Source organism: Lactuca saligna, chromosome 6, assembly GCF_052625555.1.
Source record: "Lactuca saligna cultivar CGN05327 chromosome 6, ASM5262555v1, whole genome shotgun sequence".
NCBI lineage: Eukaryota > Viridiplantae > Streptophyta > Magnoliopsida > Asterales > Asteraceae > Lactuca > Lactuca saligna.
Window position 1 is genome coordinate 11789060 of NC_136422.1, and position 23975 is coordinate 11813034.

At 35.1% G+C, this 23975-nt stretch overlaps 2 protein-coding genes across 3 annotated transcripts; both read left to right on the forward strand.

Annotated features, from left to right (window-relative positions):
* The first annotated feature begins 13473 nt into the window (after nucleotides 1–13473).
* LOC144999988 (uncharacterized) lies at nucleotides 13474–14749 on the forward strand. The gene is made up of 3 exons (XM_078959130.1): nucleotides 13474–13953; nucleotides 14042–14408; nucleotides 14496–14749. The coding sequence occupies exons 1-3, from the start codon at nucleotides 13555–13557 to the stop codon at nucleotides 14696–14698; spliced, it is 969 nt and encodes a 322-aa protein (XP_078815256.1). The 5' UTR covers nucleotides 13474–13554; the 3' UTR covers nucleotides 14699–14749.
* Nucleotides 14750–14890: 141 nt separating this feature from the next.
* Nucleotides 14891–17843, forward strand: LOC144999987 (metal-nicotianamine transporter YSL3-like). Of its 2 annotated transcripts, XM_078959129.1 has the most exons (7): nucleotides 14891–15242; nucleotides 15319–15687; nucleotides 15784–15947; nucleotides 16063–16157; nucleotides 16231–16365; nucleotides 16444–16748; nucleotides 16837–17843. In XM_078959129.1, exons 2-7 carry the CDS (start codon nucleotides 15321–15323, stop codon nucleotides 17763–17765), a joined length of 1995 nt encoding a protein of 664 aa, XP_078815255.1. In that variant the 5' UTR covers nucleotides 14891–15242; nucleotides 15319–15320; the 3' UTR covers nucleotides 17766–17843. The 2 variants fall into 2 exon arrangements, with proteins under 2 accessions (XP_078815255.1, XP_078815254.1); XM_078959128.1 differs by lacking the exon at nucleotides 14891–15242 and having other exon boundaries at nucleotides 15309–15687.
* The last annotated feature ends 6132 nt before the right edge of the window (nucleotides 17844–23975 follow it).

The following is a 23975-nucleotide window of genomic DNA, read 5'->3' on the forward strand; positions in this document are numbered from 1 at the left end:
GTTGATTTATTGGTAATTATAGTGAGTTTTCCTAAAGGGACTCGGCGAGTTCTAGCCTGACTCGCCGAGTCGGGTCGCGTCTGAGGGCACGCGTGAGCCGGCGACTCGACGAGTCCATAATATGGACTCGGCGAGTCCATAATATGGACTCGGCGAGTCCATCCGTCTGGGTGAAACCCTAAATCCCCGGGTTGCCCACTATTTATACCACCTTATAGCCCCCATTATCGCCTCCCTCACCCTGAGAACACAGTGTTAGAGCCCCAAACCTCCATTAAAGAGCTTATTTGTGTTTAGTGCCCTCTTTGTGAAGGTGTGAAGAAGGAGAAGAAGGAAGAAGCAAGGAGAAGGGTTGGAGTGCAAAGATCCAAGGCCAAATCAGAGTTTATTGAGGTATTTTCGGAGTTCCATCTTATTTTATGCTTTAAACTTCCATTAGGGCTCTCCTAAGAGCTAGTTGGTGCTTGTTTCAAGCCTTACACTTGCATGAACGTCTTATTAAGTCAAAATATCTATGGATCTGAATGTTGGGGTGTTGTAGAGCCCAGATCTACTGTCTTTTTGGGGTTATATTGCATGTTAGCCATAGATCTACCCATTTTATGCATCTTTTAGCCTTATTTCCCTTATTCATGAGGTTGTGCACGTAAAGTTGGAAACTTTACGTGGTAAAACAGCTTATTGGACTCAGATCTATCAATTGTATGCATTGGATTCAAACAAAATCAAGTAAAAATCTGTTGCATGGCAGCGACTCAGCGAGTCGGAAGAACGACTCGACGAGTCGGGTCGCGAGTCCCGAGTCCTTCAGTTTTATCAGTGTCGAGTGGACGAGGTGAGTCAGGAAGTGGACTCAGCGAGCTGAGAGTGGACTCAGTGGTGGAGGGACTCGACGAGTTTGTTCATACAACTCGGCGAGTCCAAGGCAATCTTCTTGGGATCAAGAACAACTCGTCGAGTCTGTTCATGCGACTCGGCGAGTCGGATGAAGATTGTCTGAGTTCTTGGATCAAGAGGGTACTCGTCGAGTCGATGCCAGACTCGACGAGTAGCAGTGAGTAGAAGTGAAAAGTGAGAGTAGGACTCGACGAGTTGGGTGGCCAACTCGGCGAGTCAGCCCAAAAGAGAATTGACTTTGACCAAGGGTAAAAGAGTCATTTTACCCCAATCGCAGTGTTAGTATTTGATTGAGTGTGTTTATGGACTTTTAGCCGAGGAGATTCAGGAGCAGCCGCCGTTAGCTTTCCGAGCCACACACTCAGCAGCCAGCTTACGAGGTGAGTTTCCTTCCAGTAGGAACGGGTCTAAGGCCACAATGCCGGCCCGTTCAGTTAGCAGTAGTCTCCGGATTGAGGTCCGATGCAGCAGTTAGTATGTTCGATGCCTTCGTGGTTCGAACAGGTTTTGTGTGCTATGTTTTATGTGTTAAGTATTATGTGTTCCGGGCCACGGCCCGATGTAGCATGTCGTATATGTGTTATGCTAGTTGATGTGTTATGCCATGCCATGATCAGTCAGACAGTTCCGGACTTCGGTCCGATGCAGTTAGTTCCGGACTTCGGTCCGATGCAGGGGACAAGGTCCCAGTCAGTTCCGGACTTCGGTCCGATGCAGTTAGTTCCGGACTTCGGTCCGATGCAGGGGACAAGGTCCCAGTCAGTTCCGGACTTCGGTCCGATGCAGTTAGTTCCGGACTTCGGTCCGATGCAGTTTCCGGGCTTCGGCCCGATGCAGTGGGCAAGGCCCAATATGTGTTTATATGTTATTGTATGGTATGTGGTAGTTTGGGGGAGCTCACTAAGCTTCGTGCTTACAGTTTCAGTTTTGGTTTCAGGTACTTCCGCAAGCAAAGGGAAGAGCTCGGGGTGACAGCATCGCACACACCGCAGCATGATTTTATCCTGGGATGTCTCTTGATGTTTTGAGTTGATGTAGTATGATACAGTCTTCCGCACCATATTTTATTATGTTTTGGGGATACATTGCATGTGTTTATGTTATGATACTTATATTATGGTTTTGATTATATGGAAAAACGAAAATTTTTGGGTCGTGTTTTTGGGTCGTTTCACTATTTCTTCTACTTTATGTTAGCCTCACATGCAAATGAACAATAATGATCAAGAAATCAAAGAATAGAGTAAAAGAAAAACATGGTGCAACTGTAATAGACATATCATCAAACACATAACGAGCATTAATATTTACCTTGAACATCGATTCCTCCGGTTCATTAAACATTTTTCGAACAAATGTGTCATGAGAATTAAATCCTCCTTATTTCCCACGACATCTCTCTCGATTGAGGAAATTACAGACATCGCAAGTTACTTTGTTAACAAATACTCATGATTACGACATCAACAATCCAGTTGAAATGAAAACTAATTAATTAAAATATAGGTATTAAAATGAGAAATGGACAAAAAAAAACGCCATCGGACTAATGAATTTGGAGACTCTACTTCAATAAACTTAAATTAAAACAATGAATTGTAAAAGCTAAAAAAGAATATTATTAACCTAAAATTGAGATTAACATTTTTTCGAAATCCACTATTCTTATCGTCTTCGGTTTATATGGTTATTGGATTCTCTAGGTAAACCTTTGTGTTGAAAAGAATGGAGGTGACAGTGAAAATGGTGTAGTAACAATCATGATATAGCTATAATGGTCTAGTGGATTCAGAAAATATATTTTCCCTTTCAATTCAATTTTGGAGATGACTTGCTCCACGATTTCAAGTGATTTTGGTTACCAAAAATAAACATAACGCATGATTTAAATCCAATTTACCTCATTTAAAGGGATTAATAAGAAGAAACTATGTGTGACATCCCTAAATTCATGGTCATTTAAAAAAATTTATTTATGATTATTTAAAAATCAGAGTATTCATTTTAAAGAATAATATTACGGAATTTGTTCACAAAAAACATGATAATGATATTATCAAAATATTTCCGAAGAAATGTATTTTGTTTATATTAAAACATTGGGATGTCATCTTCAGTACAAAAACATAAGCATAAACAAACCTTATATTAATTTACACTAATAATTTACATCTCCATTAATCTCTCGGTGTTATGTAGCTCCGTATCGACATCTGTGATGCAAATAAACTGAGTGGGTCAGGTTGGGAAACCTGATGAGTACATAAGGTTTTCAACCACAATAATATAATTATTATGTTTAATCATCAAAAAATTAACCCAACTTTTCATCCCCATTATCTTCTTTATTCTTAAGGATCTACCCTAAAAATCATCTATTCTTCATTCATTTATTCCTAAGGATTGTCCGAAGGAATATGCACGAAGTCCATCGCTTCCAGGATTTATCCAACATGCACTAAGTCCATAGTTGCCGATATTATCTATTAGGCACTAAGTCCATAGCTGCCAATGTTCATCCATAGGGCACTAAACCCATAACTGCTAGATATCTGGTGAACACATCTCTCACAACACCTACATGTTGCGAGTCTACTAGCATTCCACTGGATTATCTAGAATAGTCCATGGTCGTCATCTATACTCTGCTAGATTTCATGAACACAGATAATTAGAACATATAGCACATAATTTATATTAAATACTTCATATCTGTGTTTAAGACGAAAGTAACTATGCACTTACTTGTTAAAGGGACGACTCGTAATTCAGGCAGCACTTCACTTGTAACAATTTTATTTTCCTTCGACGAAACCTAGTATCATTATTACTGGATTTTAGTCTAATATTTGTTGCAACTAATTATTATTCTAGATTCATCATTAACTCAAAGTTTACGTCGTGATTTATCAAGTAAGGAACAACTAGGTAGGAACATATCGGAGGTAGAGTTCGTTTGGTATACAAAGTATACTGTTTGAAAATCTCAATTTAAACACCTTACTAAATCACAGCCTAGACATAATCCTCGTAAGTAGATCAATTAGTATAACGACTTTGAATCACTGATAAATCTTGTTTATAGGTTCATAATAACGATAATGAATTTAAACATAAGTTATACTTAAAGTAGGGTATGTGTAACTCACTTACAATGGGGTTTAGCGAGGAACCGGGCTCTGCACGAGCAGAACTTTTAAGTCAAATCTCTTCTTCTTGGGGCCTTATGGCGCTCCGGGACTAGCTACTAATACCTAGGAGGTGCTAGGGAAAAGCCTCGAGGGTTTGGGGGTGTTTGGGAGAGAAAATGAGAGAAGGTGTGAAGAAATGAGGTGATTTACGCCTCTATTTATAGGCTGGAAATCAAGCAACATGGCGTGTTATTGAGCCTAACATGTCGTGTTGGGGTGTCAAGTGTCACCATCTGGTGTCAAGGCGTGGGGAAGAAGCAGTGGCTCAGATCGCGCCACGTGTCACTCATAGATTACTCAAAAAACTAATTATCTTCTAAAATGCGTAACTTTCGCATACGAGCTCTATTTTTGACGTTATTTATATCCACATATAGGTATCGATGAGATCTACAACTTTCGTGTGGATTCCGTCGGTTAACTTTGTCTTTACTTTTAAAGTTATATTTTAACAAGCTTAGACAATTAAAGTTTGTAACAAATTCATAATTTTATCATCCGACGTCCGTTTTCGTCTATATTTATATCGTTAAGTTTCTATTAATGAGATCTTCAATTATTATTTACGTTGTGTCGGCTAAAAATCGATTGATTTAAAATTTGATTTTCGGGCTGTGTACTGCTATGCGAAATCTTAGAAAAATCATAACTTTCTCATACGAAATCAGATTTGGACCTTCTTTTTATGTATGTCTCGGTTTAACGTATACTATGTCTTTCATTTAGATTTCCAAGGCTAAAAAATAATTTATAAAAAATTCACTTTTTACGTTATGCGGTGTCGTGCCGTGCCGATTTTCTCGCAAAACTTTGACGGGTCATAACTTCTTCGTTATAAGTCGGATTTCAGCGTTCTTTATATGTATGAAATCCTTGTGACATATACTATAAATTAGTTAAGATTATTTACTCTAAATAATTTTCTTTCAAAAAGTTATTTTTAACGTTTATTGTCTCTAAATTGACTAGCTTGAATCTGCGGGCGTTACACTGCGAATGTTAAGCAAAAAAAACGAATTTCACGCATAAGGACGAAAGGCAAAATCCGAACTTCACTTGGAAAAATATAGGCGGGAAAAATACCAAAGAATGAATGAGAAGATACCATTTGGTATTAGAGGTACTTCTTTATTAGGATAATGGATAGTGGATTGGTTTATACCTATAAACACCACCTTTGAAAAAGAAAACAATATTAATAATTTCAAATCGTAAATAATAAAATTTAGTTAGGATTTCTTAAAAAAAAGTTGATTAGTCCCAAAATAAACGCAAATAGTTGATTTTTTCAATGTTATACTAACTAAATAACCTAGAAATTACAATGAATAGTAATTGGTTTTTTAACGTGACATCTAAATGTGTCACCGATAAATTCCAATCACCAATTAACATTAGTTCCTCAAAAATAATTTGTTGCTTTGAATGATTTTGTTAATCGGATGATCTTTACAAACGTAAAGTCATAACAAGAACTTAGAGATAATTAAAACTTAGTTACATGACGTTTCATAAGAATTCCAACAAATTGACCTAGATAATTAATTTCTTAAATACATTAAACTGATTCATCAATAAATGAATAAATGAAAAGAGAAAGAGATGCCCAAAATGAAGTCTACAATTTGGTGTGACAAGCGCAACTAAATTTCAAATTGAAGGGTTGCCTTAAGGGGTAGTTGGAGGTGATATAGATTCACCATATGCAAGAGGGAGATGACTTGTAAAAATGGATTTTTTTCCCCTATTTTCCATAGACTCTATGCGATCGTTCCATCCTTGGATTATGTGTTGTGTAATAGAAAAATTGAATATAAAAAAAAACTACAGACTATAAAAATTAATTCATTGGTAATGTTCCATTCTTAGATTGTGTGTCGTGTAATAGAAAAATTGAATATAAAAAAAACTACAAACTATAAAAATTAATTCATTGGTAATGTTCCAAATACAATTAGTGATTCAGAAACACATCAAGTAGGAAACAAAAACATTTCTGAACTTAAATGAAGAATTTTTGTCAAGTAGGTAATGTTCCAAAGAAGTATTTTCGTATGAAATTGCTCACAATTACTCTTACTGAGACTCCGCTTGAACTTAAATGGCATCTCCGTATCGAGGCTTGAATCAAACTCACCGTTGTTAAGCAAAATTACCACACAGTGGACTGTATATTAAATAAAAATGCTACATTATGGAATTTCCAAATCAAAATTTATCGTGGTCAATACAAATTTTTGTGGTGAAATTTATGAAATGAGCAATGATCGATTTTTACCTTGTTGATCCTCAAGGAGCATACATGAGAACATATAGAGTTTCCAATATCTAGGGCATTAGAGTGCCGTAAACTTCAAGCCCTAAAAACCCACTTTAAGCAATCAATTTCCATAACCAAGAAGAGAAAATAGGATAAATACATGGACAATGAAATTCAAGTAAATATGAAAAAGCCTGCTGTGAGCTATGTTCAAAAAGCAGCGTTGGTAATTTTGGAGTAGGAGACGTGTGTGTAAATGGTGGTGGTCGGCGCTAGGATTAGTGCTCTTAGAGATAATGGTGACATAAGCGAAGCTGTGATGATTGAAGGTGAAGGTATGGAATTTGGAGGTGGAATGAGAGTATTGCCATGAAATTGGTTCATATCTTACTAATCAACAACGAAAATGTGGGTTATTGCTGATTTCTAGGAACAGTGAATGCTTGCTGATTTTTCAAGATATCATCTAGGAATGGTGACAACACCGCCTCAGGTGCGTGTAGGTGGCTTATGGCGTAATCTCATCCACGGACGAAGCGTAATCTCATCCACGGACGAAGACAACAGATAACGTGAGGAGAGAGAAAGCAATAGTCGTTTATTCGACCGTTTAATCAACTTTTTTTAATTATTAAGTTGTTAAATTTGAATAACATTTGTATCTTTTATCTATATATCATACACATTTTATCTTCATTTTACACTTCTAAAACAATAAATTTCTTCTACTTTCTTTATCTTTTCTTCAAACAATGGACCCAAACCAAAATACTCTACCCACTCCGAACACCCCATCCACTACAAATGATTATTAAACATACATGTCATTGTTGAACTCTCCAATCCAACAACAACCTTTATCCAATAACCTTCTATACAACCCACAATTCTTCCAACAACAACGACCACAACAACAATTTATTCAACCTAAATTCCAAGGTTTTAAACAATAAACTTCTCAACAATTCAAAACACAATCATCTCAAGTCCCATTATCTCAATCCCAAACTGTGAACCTCGACAGCGATGACGAATGAGTCTAAAAAACAACGCAACAATCTCGAAAAAGGCAACCAAAAGAAAAAGGGGAAAGAAGTGGCTTGGAACGAAGAATAGGAGGAAGCTTTAGCGAAAGCTTGGATTTTCATATCGTGCGACTCGAGAAGAGGCAAATGGATCAGTCGTACGACGCGGTCAACGGAAAATGGCGTGGTCTACGTGCGGCTTGCACAAAGTTTAATGATATATTTGAAAATCTAAAAAATATGCATAAAAGTGGTTGCAACGACTTCAATATTATATCAACCGCATGCTAACAATTCAAATTTACCAACAATGGTAAATCATTCGGTCACCAAAATACGTGGGAAGTTTGTCGTAACGGTCCAAAATTGATCCTTAATCCGGAGACGTCGCATTTGGACTCGACCACCAACTCCAACAAAAGACCAATAACTTCTGATTCGGACGCGGGTTTTGGGCTAGACCTTAATGATTAATTCGATGTTGCCGATATAGAGGGTCCACCAGAAGTCCAACTCTGTCGACCAATGGGAAGGGACAAAGCAAAATGGACGGCGTCTTCAAGCGAAAAAACAACCGAAACTAGCGACGACGGACTTGTGGAATCCACATATAAAGCTCTAAGTTTTCTAGAAAAAAATACAAATCAAAGGAGGAAGCTCGTCGCAAAAAAATCGTTGTTACCGATCTGTCAAATCATAAACATAAAACCCCAACCGGATCTGGACCCAAAATATCTAGCGATATTTTTCAAAATCCAACAACAGGCTTGCGATAAATATGAAAATTAGGTTATAATACTTATGTTTTAGTTGGTATGTTTTATGTTTTTAAGTAAAATAGGATAAATGAGTTTTTTTTAATAAGTATTTTAGGATTTAAATTGGTGTGTTTTAAAATTAATGTAATGTATGTTTTTATTTGAATTATTTTTTTAATTTAATCTAATAATGTCAAAAAAATGATGTAGAGTGGTAACCACTTCCAAGGATCAGTGGTGTGATAATAGAACTGACATGATACTGATGTGATATTACTTTTTGAATGGGTTGAGTGTAATCATATCCGTTAACTTAAAAATAAGGTAATTTGACGTTTAAATTAAGGGTAAAATCGATACTTCACTTTGTAAATTTAAAGGTTTAGAGGTTAAGATGGCCGGAAAAAAAGCTACATGGCATAAAAGTATTTTTTTTTATTATTATAATAGACGATTTATATGAATTGTTTTTATTCTTCAGTTGAATATAAAAACATTTGTTTTTTTTTTTGTTTTTTTCTTTTTGTTAAATGCAAGAGGTTTCTTGTTTCTATCTAGAGATTAAAGGCATAAAATTGGTTTAGATCTTGCTAATCAACAACAAAAATATGGGTTAGTGCATATTATTAGAAACGGTGAATGTCTGCTGTTTTTTTGTGATACCATCAATCATAACGGAAGACTAAAAATACGCTAATTTGACTTTTCTAATTTAATTTTAAGGGCAAAATCGATACTTCACTTTGTAAATTTAAAGGCAAAAACGGGCTAAAAAATGTCACCTATCATATGAATTGTTTTTAGGAAAATCTACAATAAAATCCCAAAAAATTTATTTATTATAACATCATATTTTGAGATTTTTCTGTAGATCTCTCTTGTTTTTATATTCTTTTGATTATAAAAACATTTGTTTTTTTAATCCAAGAGGTTTCTTGTTGCTATTTAGAGTTTAAAGACAAAAAAATTATTTATTATAACATCATATTTTGATCGTAGATATAGAAGTTCCTTTTGGTTCTTTTTAAGTTAAATGAAAGAAAACACATTTTCATTTATTATTATTATTATTATTATTATTATAACACCGTATTTCTTTTTCTTATTATTATAACATTATACTTTGAAAAATTTACCATGTAGGGTTATTGACATTATACTTTAAATCCATATTTTTGAACTTAATTCTAAATTAATATTAGGACGTGCTTCTTCAAATCTTACTTTGTTTGAATATAGACCTGAATTCAGCAAAATGGAGTTCTTGAATCTCGTAATCTTGAACCTGAAAACAACGAGCTTGTTCTTCCTTTTTTGAACATATATTTATGATATTTATTGGGTTTGAACACAATCTCCGAAACTTCTTTTGGGTTCAAATAAAGTAAGAAGATGTCGTATGAACATAGATTGAGGTTGAGGAATAGATATTTGTTACTAAGGGGCTTCACGAAGGTGAACATCATAATTCATAAAGAAAGGGGGGGGGGGGGGGGGGAGGGTTGAGCGACAAATGGTTTCTCTAATGAAGGCGACGAACTTTCAGTTGGTAGAAGGGGATGATGATGGAGAGACACTGTCACACCCCCGAACCGGTGAAACGGCGGAAACATCCGGGGGTTGGGTGACTTTATTCTTGTAGTATCATCACAGTGTATATAATTGAAACAAAACATCATCATCATGACACATGCCATAATACAACGGTCATTGTTTACATCAAGTCTTGTATTTCAAATTATATGCCAAAATATCCAAGTATGGTGATAACAAAACACAACAAATTCCAGCTATTTTTGCTGACCGACCTGCTCAACGATTTCCTAAGAATATAAGTTAATTTGAAAATGTCAACACATTTGTCCATTTATAAAACGTTGTAGTCTTAACACCCTAAGATGTTGGTGAGTTCATAAGCATGTTTGAGTAAAATGTTTTGTATTGCTTTGTAAACACCAGAAAATCCGATATTTTTTTAAAAACAGTTTGAAATGTTTGTGTCCGATCTCGTATTGATGCATGTGTGTTAATGTTTGAAGATGTATAAAATGAATGATCCCAGATAATTCGATATTGTCTGTTTATAACACGTAGTCTTAACACCCTAAGATGGAGTACCAGTGCATATATGTTACCATGTTACCAAGTTGTAAATGTATTCCATAAACTTTATATGGAGTTAATTCCTTTATGTGAGTCGTTATAACCATACTTGATAATGACTGATCCACCTGTCATGACATCTTTCAGACGTCGTCTTGTTTAAGGTAAGGTGGTTTGTCACTCTAGACTGGAATAATCTAATTGTAGCGAACAACTCAGGTGTGGGGTGTCACCCCTGTATAGTCTATACACAAACTCACGCTCTCCTTACAGGCTACAATTGTACACTCAATAGGTGTCAAACGAAGTGTTTCACAAGATCCTTAACGAAATTTACGCGAATATTGAATTGCACAATATGTATTGTTTCCGTGTATGCTTTAAGTTTTCAAAGCCAAACGAGTATGTACGTGAATGTATGAGGCCCAACAAGCATGTAAAAGGGCAACTAAGGCCCATTTAACATGTAATGTATATTCTAGGCCCAATAAGCATGCAAAATGACAACTAAGACCCACTAAGCATGTAATGTATATTCCAGGCCTAATAAGCATGCAAAAGGACAACTAAGGCCCACTAAGCATATAAATGGACAACTAAGGCCCAACAAACATGTAAGGTATATTCCAGACCCAATATACATGTAAGATATATTCCAAGCCCAATAAAAAGTGTAAATGACGTGATTGATCCGTTGGTTGATAAGCTTAGTTGTTTACCAAAATGACACAAAAAGACCCACTTTTGTAAAAAGACATTTTTGGTCCTTAAATTGAAATTTTACAAGTAAAGCACATTTTTGGTAAAAATGACACTTTAGGTCCTTTAAGAGCGAAATTTACATTTTTGGGCTTGTTTTAAACGAAATAGCATTTCTAGACCCATTTTGTTTAGAAATAACACATTTGGCCTCAATTTTATGAAAATTGACATTCTCGGCCCAATTGTGAATAAATTTATCTTTTTGATAAAACCGAGAATGGAGTAAGGAGGAGAGGAAAGAACTATTTGGGCCATTTTTGAATATATTTGAAATTATATGGGCCAATATGAAAGTTTTATGCCCATTGGGCCCATATGAGGGTTTACGATCCAAAAATGATAAAAAAAGGGGTTTACGACCCAATAATGATCAAGATAGTTGTTTACAGTCCAATAAGGCACATTAAAAAGTTGTGGGACATTTTAGGCCCAATATAGCCCAAAATGCTATAGCTTAAAGAATGTGGGTCCAACTAGAACCCAAATAGGGTTTCTTGACCCAAAATAACCAAATTGAGAGTTTACTAGCCCATTAGACCCAATAAGAGGATCCTAGTCCATCTGAGTTTGAACCAGGATATTAGGGTTTCAACCCACAGTTGAGTATATGAGATGTATTGAATTAGGTTTTGAACTTCACGAGTGATTTTTGATTCAAATGGTTGATTTTGAAATGAGTATTTTCATTAAACTTCAAGTTAGATTACAAGTTACACACGAGTTGATTACATGAATACAAACTATCCTAGCCAAAAATGCTAGTTGTGACAGACACGAAGATGTGAAATTTAAACAAAAGAGATAGATTATGTTTCGTAAGAGTTGGAATATGGGGTGACCCATTTTAATAAATAACGAGATAAAAAAATTAATGATAAAAGAAGTTAAAAACAATAAGTAAGCATAGTATTAAGGTTGTGAAGATCAAGATCTTACATATGATAGTTTTTTCGCTTTGCAAAATCGTGATCGTAACATCCTACAAAAAATATTTCAATACAAAAAAAAAAAAATACATTTTCACCAATCTGTTAACCATGTAGTTAATAATAAATTGTTTAAAACATAAAAAATACATATTCAATACATCATTTAGTGATAAACAATTCAAAATTAGTATTCCACGTAGTTAGTCCATATAAAATATTAAAATTTTGTTTTTAAAAAATAGTTACAATCCTATGATCTTATGATCCGATCTCGATCTTATTGAAAAATGATCATTAATAAGATCGGGATTAATTTATCTAGTTAAAATCATAGGATCGTAAGTATTGATAAATAATATAATACTATATTTGGTATTATACTATTCACCAACATTATATATAATTTCAAGTTACCAATATTATATATAATTTTAAGTTTAGTATAGGGCTAAAGCATAGATTTTAGTGAAACAAATAATTTATTATAAATTTTAGTGTTTGATCGAAGATTTCCTAAACCCAACCCAAAAACTATTTGAAAAATTGGAGTTAAAAACAAAAGAGACAGAGACAAAACAAGATTTGGAGACTAAAACCCTGTTTGATATGCATCTGACCGAGTCAGGTCAGACATTTTTGGCTGACTCGGTCAGACTAAAGGTGTTTGATAAACAAAATCTTAACGTCTGACTCGGAAAGCAAGGTCTGACCGAGAAAGAAGTTGGGAGATGGCTGACAAAGTGAGGGTTTTCAATAGTACCCTTGGCTTGGATATGAAGGTTACAAGATTAGAACTTAGGTCTCCCTTGTAAAAGAGATGGTGTTTACCAACAAGCTAAATGACTTTTTGTGTTTTATTTCTAAAATAATATATTTAATGTTTATTATGCTATAAGTTTTTTTTATACATTATTATTATTATTATTATTATTATTATTATTATTATTATTATTATTATTATTGTAATTGTTGTTATTATTATTGTTGTTTTTGTTGTTGTTATTATTATTATTATTATTATCGTCTTCATATTGCATTGAAACGTGTAGAGCATCGGGGTAAAATGGTCATTTTACATCAGTTAGATTTTCAATCAAATAATATGATTTCTTACTTAATCAGAATTTCTTACTAAGACAGATCTTAATTGAGACAGATCTTTCTCAATCAACACTTTCTCGATCAGCAACTGGGACCTAAACATCCAAATACAAACTACCTAAAACTACATAGACCATTCGTGTAATTCTATTTCTATCTATCTTTACACTTACCAATTTCTCCTTATCTTTCACAAAGTGGTCTCTCTATTTTACAAAATTTTAGAAATGTTTCCTATGCACAAAATAACATAAATGATCCCTGTATTTCACAAAGTTTACATAAATAGTTCCTGCATATTAACCAAGTTAGTCAAATGGTCCATGTCTTTCCTAAAGTTATATAAATGGTCCTTGACTAATATCAAAATAACATATTGGTCTTTACTCTGTTTTTCAGGTTGATATTTTCAAAACATTTTATATGGTTGGAGTTAAAAGAGTATTTACGTAAAATTCGCTTCACTTTCTTTCAAAAATACCGTACAGGAGTTCTTGAAACTATCATTTGTGAAGCTATCCAGGAAGCATGGCAACCATACCCAATCCCACACTCATATATTCTCCAAAATCCTCGAATCAGTTAACGAATATTCAATTTTACATTCGCTCCAAACCCTTCAGATCGTCTTCATCCTCGAGGTCTGGTTCATTCGCCGTCAAATGTAGTAACCCCGTTACTGATAATGGTAGCGCCGACCAGAGCAACAATGGCGGGGGATTGAAGAATTTGCTCTCGGGTATAGTCGACGAACGGGTAAACCAATTGCTGAACAGCGAGGAAAATAGAACTTTGTTAGATGGATTGGATAAAGCTACACAGCGAGTTGAATTGGCCAAGCGAGAACTTGCTCAGATCGAAAAGCAGGAAATAGAAAACCAGAAGATAAAAGAATACATCAATCAACTCGAATCCAGAGCTTCCGAGGTTAATTTCTTCGTTTCTCCAATTTATATATTTAGAATATTTGTTCCTAGTTCTTATTACAGATGTATGTTTCGTACATTGAATTCAGATTGAGGAATGCCAGAAGGAGTTATCAGAAGCAAGAGCACTGGTTGAAGAAGCAGAACGCTCACTTGAAGGTGAAGTCGGAGATAAAAATTCGATGATGACAGAAACAGAAAGAGAAGCGATGTACAAAAACAAAGAGAGATTTGAATCTGTAAAAGCTGCTTCTATCTCCGCCATAGTCGGCACCTTGGCAGGCTTGCCTATTTCCTTATCTCAGGCGACCGACGCATCACAGTTAATCCTTCCGTCAGTTATCACTCTCATCAGCTGTGCGTTATTTGGTGTTACTTTTCGCTATGCTGTTCGTCGTGACCTAGACAATTTTCAGCTCAAATCCGGAACGTCGGCAGCTTTTGGCTTTGTCAAAGGTATTTCAGAAACCTACTCCATTAACAAGTTCTCCATGACGATTAAACCCTAACAGATTCATGTTTCCCTTTGAAATTTTAACGCAGGTCTTGCCACACTAGCAGGAGGACCACCAATGGAGTTGGAAGCTGGTAGCATATTGTCGCATACTTTCAGTGGTGCTGTTTTTGTATCAGAAAATCTTCTAATCTTCCTGTTTGCTGGCGTTGGTTTGGATTTCTGCATTAAATTGGGGATTTTAAGTCCATTTCCAATTGAACCTTCAGTCCCTACCATAAAAACGGATTAAAGCATCAATTGTACGAGAAACCTTATTATATATAAAACTTTTATCACGAAATCATTCTTCTGATAACATGGAGATATTCCATGGAGTTTGATGGGATTCCTAGTCCAGCAGAAGGAATCTCATTGACCCACACAACCAATCAAATTACAGCATTAATATCTCCTTAATTAAAGGATTATAACTTGCGATCATATGAATGATTGTTCATTTCTTTCAAGATAATATGTGTAAAATAAGGTGAAGTCAATGACTGTGTTTGCACCTTGTAAGTTAATGAGAATAATAGTACACAGTATGCCATCTCACAAATTATTTAGTTTTAGTGGTAGATCAACATGACGACAGTATTCATATGCAGCTTTACTGATTGGCTATTTACTCTTTCTCTCTCCCACTCCACACACACACATATCAATATTATAAATGAGAGTTTTCTAGGAGAAAAGGAAGGACAGTGAGAAAGCAACATCTGCCAGTTGACTTGCTATAATAACTTCATGCATCCTTCATCCTTTTATGTATTGAAGTACAGAGAAACTTGAAGGTGAGTAATTCATTACTACATTGTACAATTTTCTTTTCTTTTTGGTGTTTAAACTTTAAATTAACAATGAACACAGACATGAAGGAGACAGGTGAGATTGAAAAAGAAAGAGAGGAGGTGGGACAAGAGAAGAAAGATGATGATTATGATCATCATCTTCAAGCTTCAAAAAGACTGCAACCATGGACAAAACAGATCACAATTCGTGGAGTTATTGCGAGTGTTATTTTGGGATGCATTTACACTGTTATAGCCATGAAACTAAATCTCACAACTGGTTTGATTCCTAATCTTAATGTCTCAGCTGCACTTCTTGCATTTGTGTACATGAAAACATGGACAAAAATACTTCAAAAACTAGGGATTCCCTTCGTTCCCTTTACCAGACATGAAAACACAATGATTCAAACATGTTCAGTTGCTTGTTACAGCATTGCCATTGGAGGTTTTTCTAACATTTTTCAACTTCAAATCTTTAAAGTTATCATCTTTATCTATATGTTTTGTGAAATGTTTATTGGTTTTTGACTTTGAATATTAGCTGGATTTGGATCTTTCTTATTTGCTTTGAACAAGAAAACATATGAGCTGGCTGGAGGAGCAAATTCTCCAGGGACTTATAAAGAACTTCATGTTGGTTGGATGACTGGCTACTCTTTCTTGATCTGTTTTGCTGGTCTTTTTGTACTGATTCCACTCCGAAAGGTATGTGGGTCCCACATGGTGTATAAACAAACACCTTTCTGTATAAATTGTGTTCAAATGTTGAACACTGAATACCATCTTTATATTATTGACATTTGAGAATTCTATTCTACAGATCTTGATTATTGATTATAAGTTGATATTTCCAAGTGGGATGGCTACAGCTGTTCTTATCAATGGATTTCATAGTCAGGGAGATGACATGGCAAAGTACACTTTTATAACACATTTCATAAACCCTTTTTCCACATTGTATGATCATCAACAAGTGTCTTTTTTATAGGAAACAAATCAAGGGATTTGCCAAGTACTTTTCATTCAGTTTCTTGTGGGCAATCTTTCAATGGTTTTTCACTGGAAAAGGAGTATGTGGATTTGCCCACTTCCCTACTTTTGGATTAGAAGCTTATAAGAAAACGTAAGCTTTGTTCCTATTTGGTATCTTTTATTGATTTATATAAATAATGGGTTCTTCAGTTCTTGCTATTTTGTGTAGATTTTACTTCAATTTCAGCATGACATATGTGGGAACTGGGATGATTTGTCCTCCTATTGTGAGCTTTTCTTTGCTGTTTGGAGCTGTGATTTCATGGGGTATAATGTGGCCACTTATTGAAAACCAAAAAGGCGAATGGTTTCCTAATAATGTTCCTGAAAGCAGCATGGAAAGTCTGAATGGTTACAAAGTCTTTATCTCAATTGCTCTTCTCCTTGGTGATGGACTCTATAACTTCACCAAGATTCTATATTTTACATATGCAAGTATCTACGGAAGATTGAAAAGGGAAAATCCCGGTTTAGGTATAAATCTCAAAAGCTTAGCTTCAATTAACCCTAAACAAGACGTATAACTTAACTTATTTCCAAGGGCATTATCGTCTTTTTACAGCTGTAGGTAGCGAGAAGGAAGTTACAGAAGCCGAACGATTACAAAACGAAGTGTTCGTCAAAGAAGCCATACCAATGTGGTTTGCAGTGATTGGATACACTTCATTCTCCATTATCAATGCATTTGTAATTCCCTTAATATTTCCAGAAGTCAAATGGTTCTACATCATCATAGCCTACATAATCGCTCCATCATTAGCCTTCTGTAACGCGTATGGAAACGGATTAACCGATTGGGACATGGCATACAACTACAGCAAAATCGGGCTTTTCATGATGGCGGCGTTGGCCGGAAAACACCACGGAGTGGTGGCGGGACTGGTGGGGTGTGGTGTTATGAAGGCGGTTCTTTTTATTTCCAGTACGTTGATGCACGACTTGAAAACCGGTCATGTGACGTTGACTTCACCTAGAACAATGCTTTTAAGCCAAACGATTGGGACAGCAATAGGGTGTGTTGTGTCGCCTTTAACTCTTTCTTTATTTACTAAAGCATTTGATGTGGGAAACCCTAATGGGGAATACAAAGCACCATTCGCGATAGTTTTTAGAAACATGGCGATTATTGGTGTTCAAGGCTTTTCGGCTTTACCTAAACATTGTTTGGATTTATGTTATGGGTTTTTTGCTTTTTCTGTGGGGGTTAATATTGTGAAAGATTTGTTGCCTAAAAAGATAGGGAAGTGGATGCCTTTGCCTATATGTATGGCTGTGCCTTTTTTGGTGGGTGGGTATTTTAGTATTGATATGTGTGTTGGAAGCTTGGTGGTGTTGGTATGGCAGAAGGTGAATGTTAAAAAGGCTGATTTGATGTCTACTTCTGTGGCTTCTGGTTTGATTTGTGGTGAAGGTTTGTGGATTCTTCCAGCTGCGGTTCTTTCTTTGGCTAAAATTAGACCACCTATTTGTATGAAGTTCTTGAGTTCTTGAAAAGGAAGCACACCACTTTGTAATCAATTGTAATGGATGCAACAATTAATATTGAAACTAGGGGTTGTGTTGCGAATACTTATGATTAATAAACAATTAATAAAGTAACACTGAATCTGTTGTGATGCTAGATATAAAAGAAAGTTACTAGAGTATTAACTGCAATCCAATGCAACAATGATTGTTAGAACTAAGAGTTGGACTTGGATAGGCAGCACTTATGATGGAATAAAGCATTAATAAAAACATTGCTCAATCTATTGCAATATCGTAGGTAAGAGTCTTCGATGAATTTTTTTTTTTGAAGTATTTCACCAATCGCATATTTTGCAACTCAATTGAATATCGAACAAGTTTCTTTCGTTGATCTGTTCATTCGTTTAATCTTCCAATTTCAGAAGAAAACATACCGTGTAACTTGTTAGAAATAAACAAAACATCAAGATTATTAGAAATCTTTCATTGTGTGATAGTTATGGCAATTGGGGCAGGCTGCCCAAAGCTGTCCTAATTAAGAATTTGGAAGTTGTGAAGCTCACAACTATGTTTAGTGTAATAATTGAAAAGTTAGGTATTAGCTAAATAGGTAGTTGTTAACTTATCAACTAGTTAATAAAAAAATAAGAAATGATAAAAACTAATTGATAAACTAACTGGAAAATATAAAATGATATAAAAAAACTCAATATGATTTTTATAATTAACTAACGGTATATTTAGAATTTTTGAAAAGAGCTAATGGTATGTTTGGAATTTTTGAAAAGAGCTATTGGAAAGCTAGTTAAGGTAGTTTTTTAAAAAGTAAATTATAGTTTTGGTCCCTATGGTTTATTGGTTTAGGTAGATTTCTACTTTTGGTCAAACCTTTGGAAAATGGACAAGACACATCCCCGTGGTTTCCTATTCTTGCACTTTTGGTATTTGATCCATACAAATAGACTATATTATGCTTTCTAATTTCTTTTACTGACTTATAAATTTTGATAATATAAAAAATAAAAAATATCCACCATACCCACCCACCCCTACCCTCACCCCACCACAACCCATCATGTTCATCTCTCTCATTCACCACCATAAACATCCCTAGAGCTTTAGTCGCCGCCGCTACTTCATATCCCACCATCATTAATCAATACAACCACAAGAAAACCGGAAAACATCTATTTCGGTTCATCTCCTCCATGGGTACAAGGAGATTCAATAATGGTGATCATGGCTGGTGATTTTCTCCAAGAACACAAGAAGACAATGCACACATGATTTCTTTCCAGTAAGTACCTCCCCTCCCATTAACTATTTTCCCTATCTCCTTCTGAAACCACCCATCTCACATATCCTCCTACTCTGTTTGATTCATCATCTTCAGATCTCATAGATCTTTAGTCTCCCCCTTCGGTGTCTCAACCTCTCTCCCTCCAGAGTCCTGTGTATATCTCATCTCCATCGTCAATTTCTATTTCTAACCCTAATAACATACCAATTATGAAAAATGGCTCATCGACCCAAAATTACATTGTCTAAAATCCCAAACTATCATATCCTACCATCTTATCCATCATCACCATCCTATTCTTCATCGTCGTTTCCTACATCTTGGTGACTCTGCTGCTTCTTACAGTAACAAACCCTCATCTGCTCCACCACTGCCAATCTCAAGCATATATCAATACTATGATTCTATGTTGATTAGGAAGAAGGAGGAAAAAGAAATGTGAAGAAGAAATATGGGGTAGAGCGGCACTCTTGAACATGGTGAAAGAAGAACGATAAATGAAGAAGAATGGGAGACAAAATAATGAAAAATGAAGAATAATAGGAGAGAGACAGTGAGGTTGGGGTGGAGGGTTAGGGGACGTGGGCCCAAAATATATTTTATATTTTTAAAAAGAGTAAAAGAAAATAGAAAAAGAAATTAGAAAGGGCAATATAGTCTATTTATATGGATAGAGGATCAAAACTGCAAGATTGGGGAACCACAAGGATGCGTCTAGTCCATTTTCCAAAGATCGGACCAAAAGTGAGAATCTACCTAAACCATAGGGAACAAAACTGTAATTTACTCATTTTAAAAAGCTAGCTTATAAACTACTTTTTCGTTTGTCAAACATTATAACTTAAAAAATCATGAAAAATAAGTTAGCTTATCAGTTTGCTATAGCGTGCCAAATACAACCAATATATAGCTTTTGCAAGTCCGAGATTATAAGATATACTACGGAAATTCTCTCATACAAATCCATCAAGACAAATTCTTTTGACACTTGAGACGATGAGTAACTAAAGAGAGATATGTGGTGTGTGACAGACACATTAACGAAGTGTACAAGATTCAAATATATAAAACAACTATCTAATAATGAAATTCCTCATGTAAGATCAAGTTTGTTGTTCTTATATGTTAAATATAGGTTTTAGGTTTTCATTAGAGCTAGTGAGAGCATTTCTAGCTAACCCAAATGTTGTGTGTGACATACATATTAATTATACTAATAGGAGTGGATGTACCACACCATGCAGCAGAGGTGACATGGCAATGCGGTATGAGGGCAACATCACACCCTCTAGTTGAGAGCTAATGAAGTAAGGGCACAACATGATGAGACTATACCATGTTTTTTTTTCCTTTCTTAATTATTATTAAATCACACACACACACACACACACACACACATATATATATATATATATATATATATATATATATATATATATATATATATATTAAAATGCATGGTTTTTAATTTCCAAAAAATAGAGTATAATACCGATACATTATTTACACATATTTGAATATTAAAAAGATAAAGGGATGAGAGGCAATGAGAGGTGAACATTCCTATCAGTTTTGTGGGTGAGAAAAAAAAATGATGTGGCAAGCCAAAAATATTGTATGGTGTGTTACCATACTTACCGGTCTAAATTGTTATTTTTCAAACCATTTAGAATGTTAGTCCATGTTTGGAAATATCTCCTATTAATAAGATTCAAGAAACGTAGTGCAAGTATCGGGGTGTGTATATATATATATATATATATATATATATATATATATATATATATATATATATATATATATATACAAACACACCTTAATAGAAGAACATGAAACTGGTTCAAGATACATGATTTTAGTTTTGGACTCATAGGGATGTAACATGAGATAAAATACAACATTTGATGATATATGTGCCTCTTTTGCTTCCACTAAGGATACCATAAATAACATGTCATGTAATTGATTGACATGATTAGAGCATATTATCGAATGGATATAAATGAGATTGTGTATGAACCTATATTCCATGGAGAGTGTACTGGATGATTTAGTATAAAAAGTAATACTAATGTGATCTTCTAGAATTATTAAGATGAATCTTGATAAATGCGATTCAATTAATTTACATGTAATATGATTTTTTTCTAATTGAAGTTGATTTTAACAGAGCATTATGGGTGATATGATAGAAGAAGAGTCAATGTATCACAATTTCATCTTCATCTTTAGAAGATGTATCAAGTGGATAGATCAATGTTTAAGAAATCATACTGTTTTGAAACATTTGAATCACAATAGAGATATATTCCGCCAATGATTATGCTTTATCAATACATGTATATAAGGAACGAGTTTGTTAAAGTCAACATTGTTTCACTAAATTTTGACAAACAAGTGAAGTTAGAGGTTCCTAAAAGTTCAGTTAGATGAAATCACTAGTCCGTGGTATGAGACTATGCCTCCCATACAAAATGCTGATGTTGATGACTTTGGTCCTCATCACACAAGAAACTTATATCATTTGTTAGATAACTTTGGTATTTAAATATTGGAGTATTAAGAAGTGATGTTTATGGTATGAATTAATATACTAGGTGTAATTCTCTTGATCAAAATAAATAAATTATTTCCTTCTATTGGTGCATGGTTATGTCAAAAACAGTAAGCGAGGAGCTTTAAGGAAGGGGGGGGGGGGGGGGTTAAATGTACAATTAAAAGCCTTATGGATATATATATATATATATATATGTGTGTGTGTGTGTGTGTGTGTGTGTGACATCCCCATTTTCACGGTAAAAAAATACCGATTTTGTTTATGCTTTATAAAAATCAGAGTACCTCTTTTAATAGAAATGTTGCGGAATTTGTTCCCAGTAAAACATGATAAATACGTTATCAAAGCATTTCCGAAGAAAAATATTTTTATTCATGTTAATACATTTGGGATGTCATCGTCAATACAGAAACATAAGCATAAACAGAAATTACATTCATTATCTCTACTGATTTATATCTCCTTGATCTCTCAGTGTAATGTGACTTCATATCAACACCTGTGATATAAATAAACTGAGTGGGTCAGGTTGGGAGACCTGGTGAGTACATAGGGTTTTCAACCCACAATAATATAATTATTATGTTTAATCATTAAACAATTAACCCAATTACCCATCCCCATTATCTTCTTTACTTTTAAGGATTTACCCTAAGAATGAACTATTCCTCGTTCATTATTTCATAAGGATTATCCTAAGGAATAGACATAAAATCCATCGTTTCCAGGGTTTGCTCAACAAGTACTAAATCCATAGCTGCCAGGGTTATCTCGTTTATTGACAATATTGTTTTCGAGAATCCACTCGCAATACATGTCAATGGGTTTTTAGAGTACACCGATGAACACATCGTTCACAACACCTACAGGTTGCGAGCTTGGTAGTGTTCCACTGGACTGTCTAGAATAGTCCATGGTTGTCATCCATACTCTGCTAGATGACGGAGCCATCGCTTGGGTCATCGCTTAGGTAATCATTTGGCTCATCATTTTGGTTCATCGCTTTGGCTCATCGCTTAGGTCATCGCTTCTCACCATATTTTACCACTTATATATCATCGCTCATCATTCATCTCATCTCTCATCATTTATCTCATCTTTAATCTACCCATGTTCTATCTAACACATTTTGTAGATATAAAATACGTATATAGTTTAAATCATTTAAAACATATATAAAATCGTTCATACAACATAAACATCAAATATTCAAGTAATATGCACACATAACACGTAGTTTATATAAAATACTTCATATCTATGTGTAAGATGAAAGGGACCATGCACTCACTTGAAAAGGTGGTGACTCGGCACTCGGACAACACTTCGTTACTCTTAACACAATTTTCCTCTGACAAAACGTAGTATCATTACCACTAGAGTTTAGTCTAATATTGGCCGAGACTAATTAATAGTCTAACTATTATTACTATTATATAAGCGTTAAAAAATATTCTTCACCCACTATGTACAGACAAGGGTCAGACATAAAACACCGGAGGGCATGACCATTTTGGTGTATAGCACTTCTGAAATCCAACAACCCTATGCGGCCCTTTATAATACCTTCCCCGTACCGCGAGTGGTTAAAAAGATATTATAATGACACTAATATAACTCATAATAATAGCCAAAATATTTATTATAAGGTCCTAATAACATTACTATAATGAATCATAAGCTATACTAAAGATAGGTTAGGCGTAGCTCACTTACAACAGATTTTTATCAAAACCGGGCTATGCTGGAGCAGCGTTCGCGAGCCGAAAGACTCTTTTTCTCGGAGTCATCGGGCGCTCCGGGGCTTCCGCCTCGTGCTAGGGAGGTTCCCTAGGCTTTTCGGGAGGTTTCGGGCCTGGAGAGAAGTTCTAGAGAGAGAGAGAGAGAGAGGGAAGTGAGGGGAGGTGTGAGGAATGAAGAGGCATTCACCTCTTATTTATAGGAGGCTGGAGGGTCACTCACATCGTGAGCCAGACTGGCTACAACCAGGCTCAACCTAGTGCTGATACATGGCATCACACAGGGTGGAAATTAGCCGATTTTCAAAAATTCATAACTTTCGCGTACGAACTCCGTTTTTGACGTTCTTTATATCCATGCGTAGGTAAAAACAAGATCTACAACTTTCATTAGACACTGTCGGCTAATTATCGATTGATCTTAAATTTAACAGTAGGAGGATATTAGACTATTAAATGACCGCGAAGAATTCGTAACTCCTTCATACAGACTCCGTTTTCGTCTGTCTTTTTATTGTTGAGTTCCTATTAATGAGATCTTCAACTCTCATTTAGGTTGCGTAGGCCAAAAACCGCTCAACCTAAAATTCGAGTTTTGGGCCGTACACTACTAAGCTGAAACTTCGGAAAATCATAAC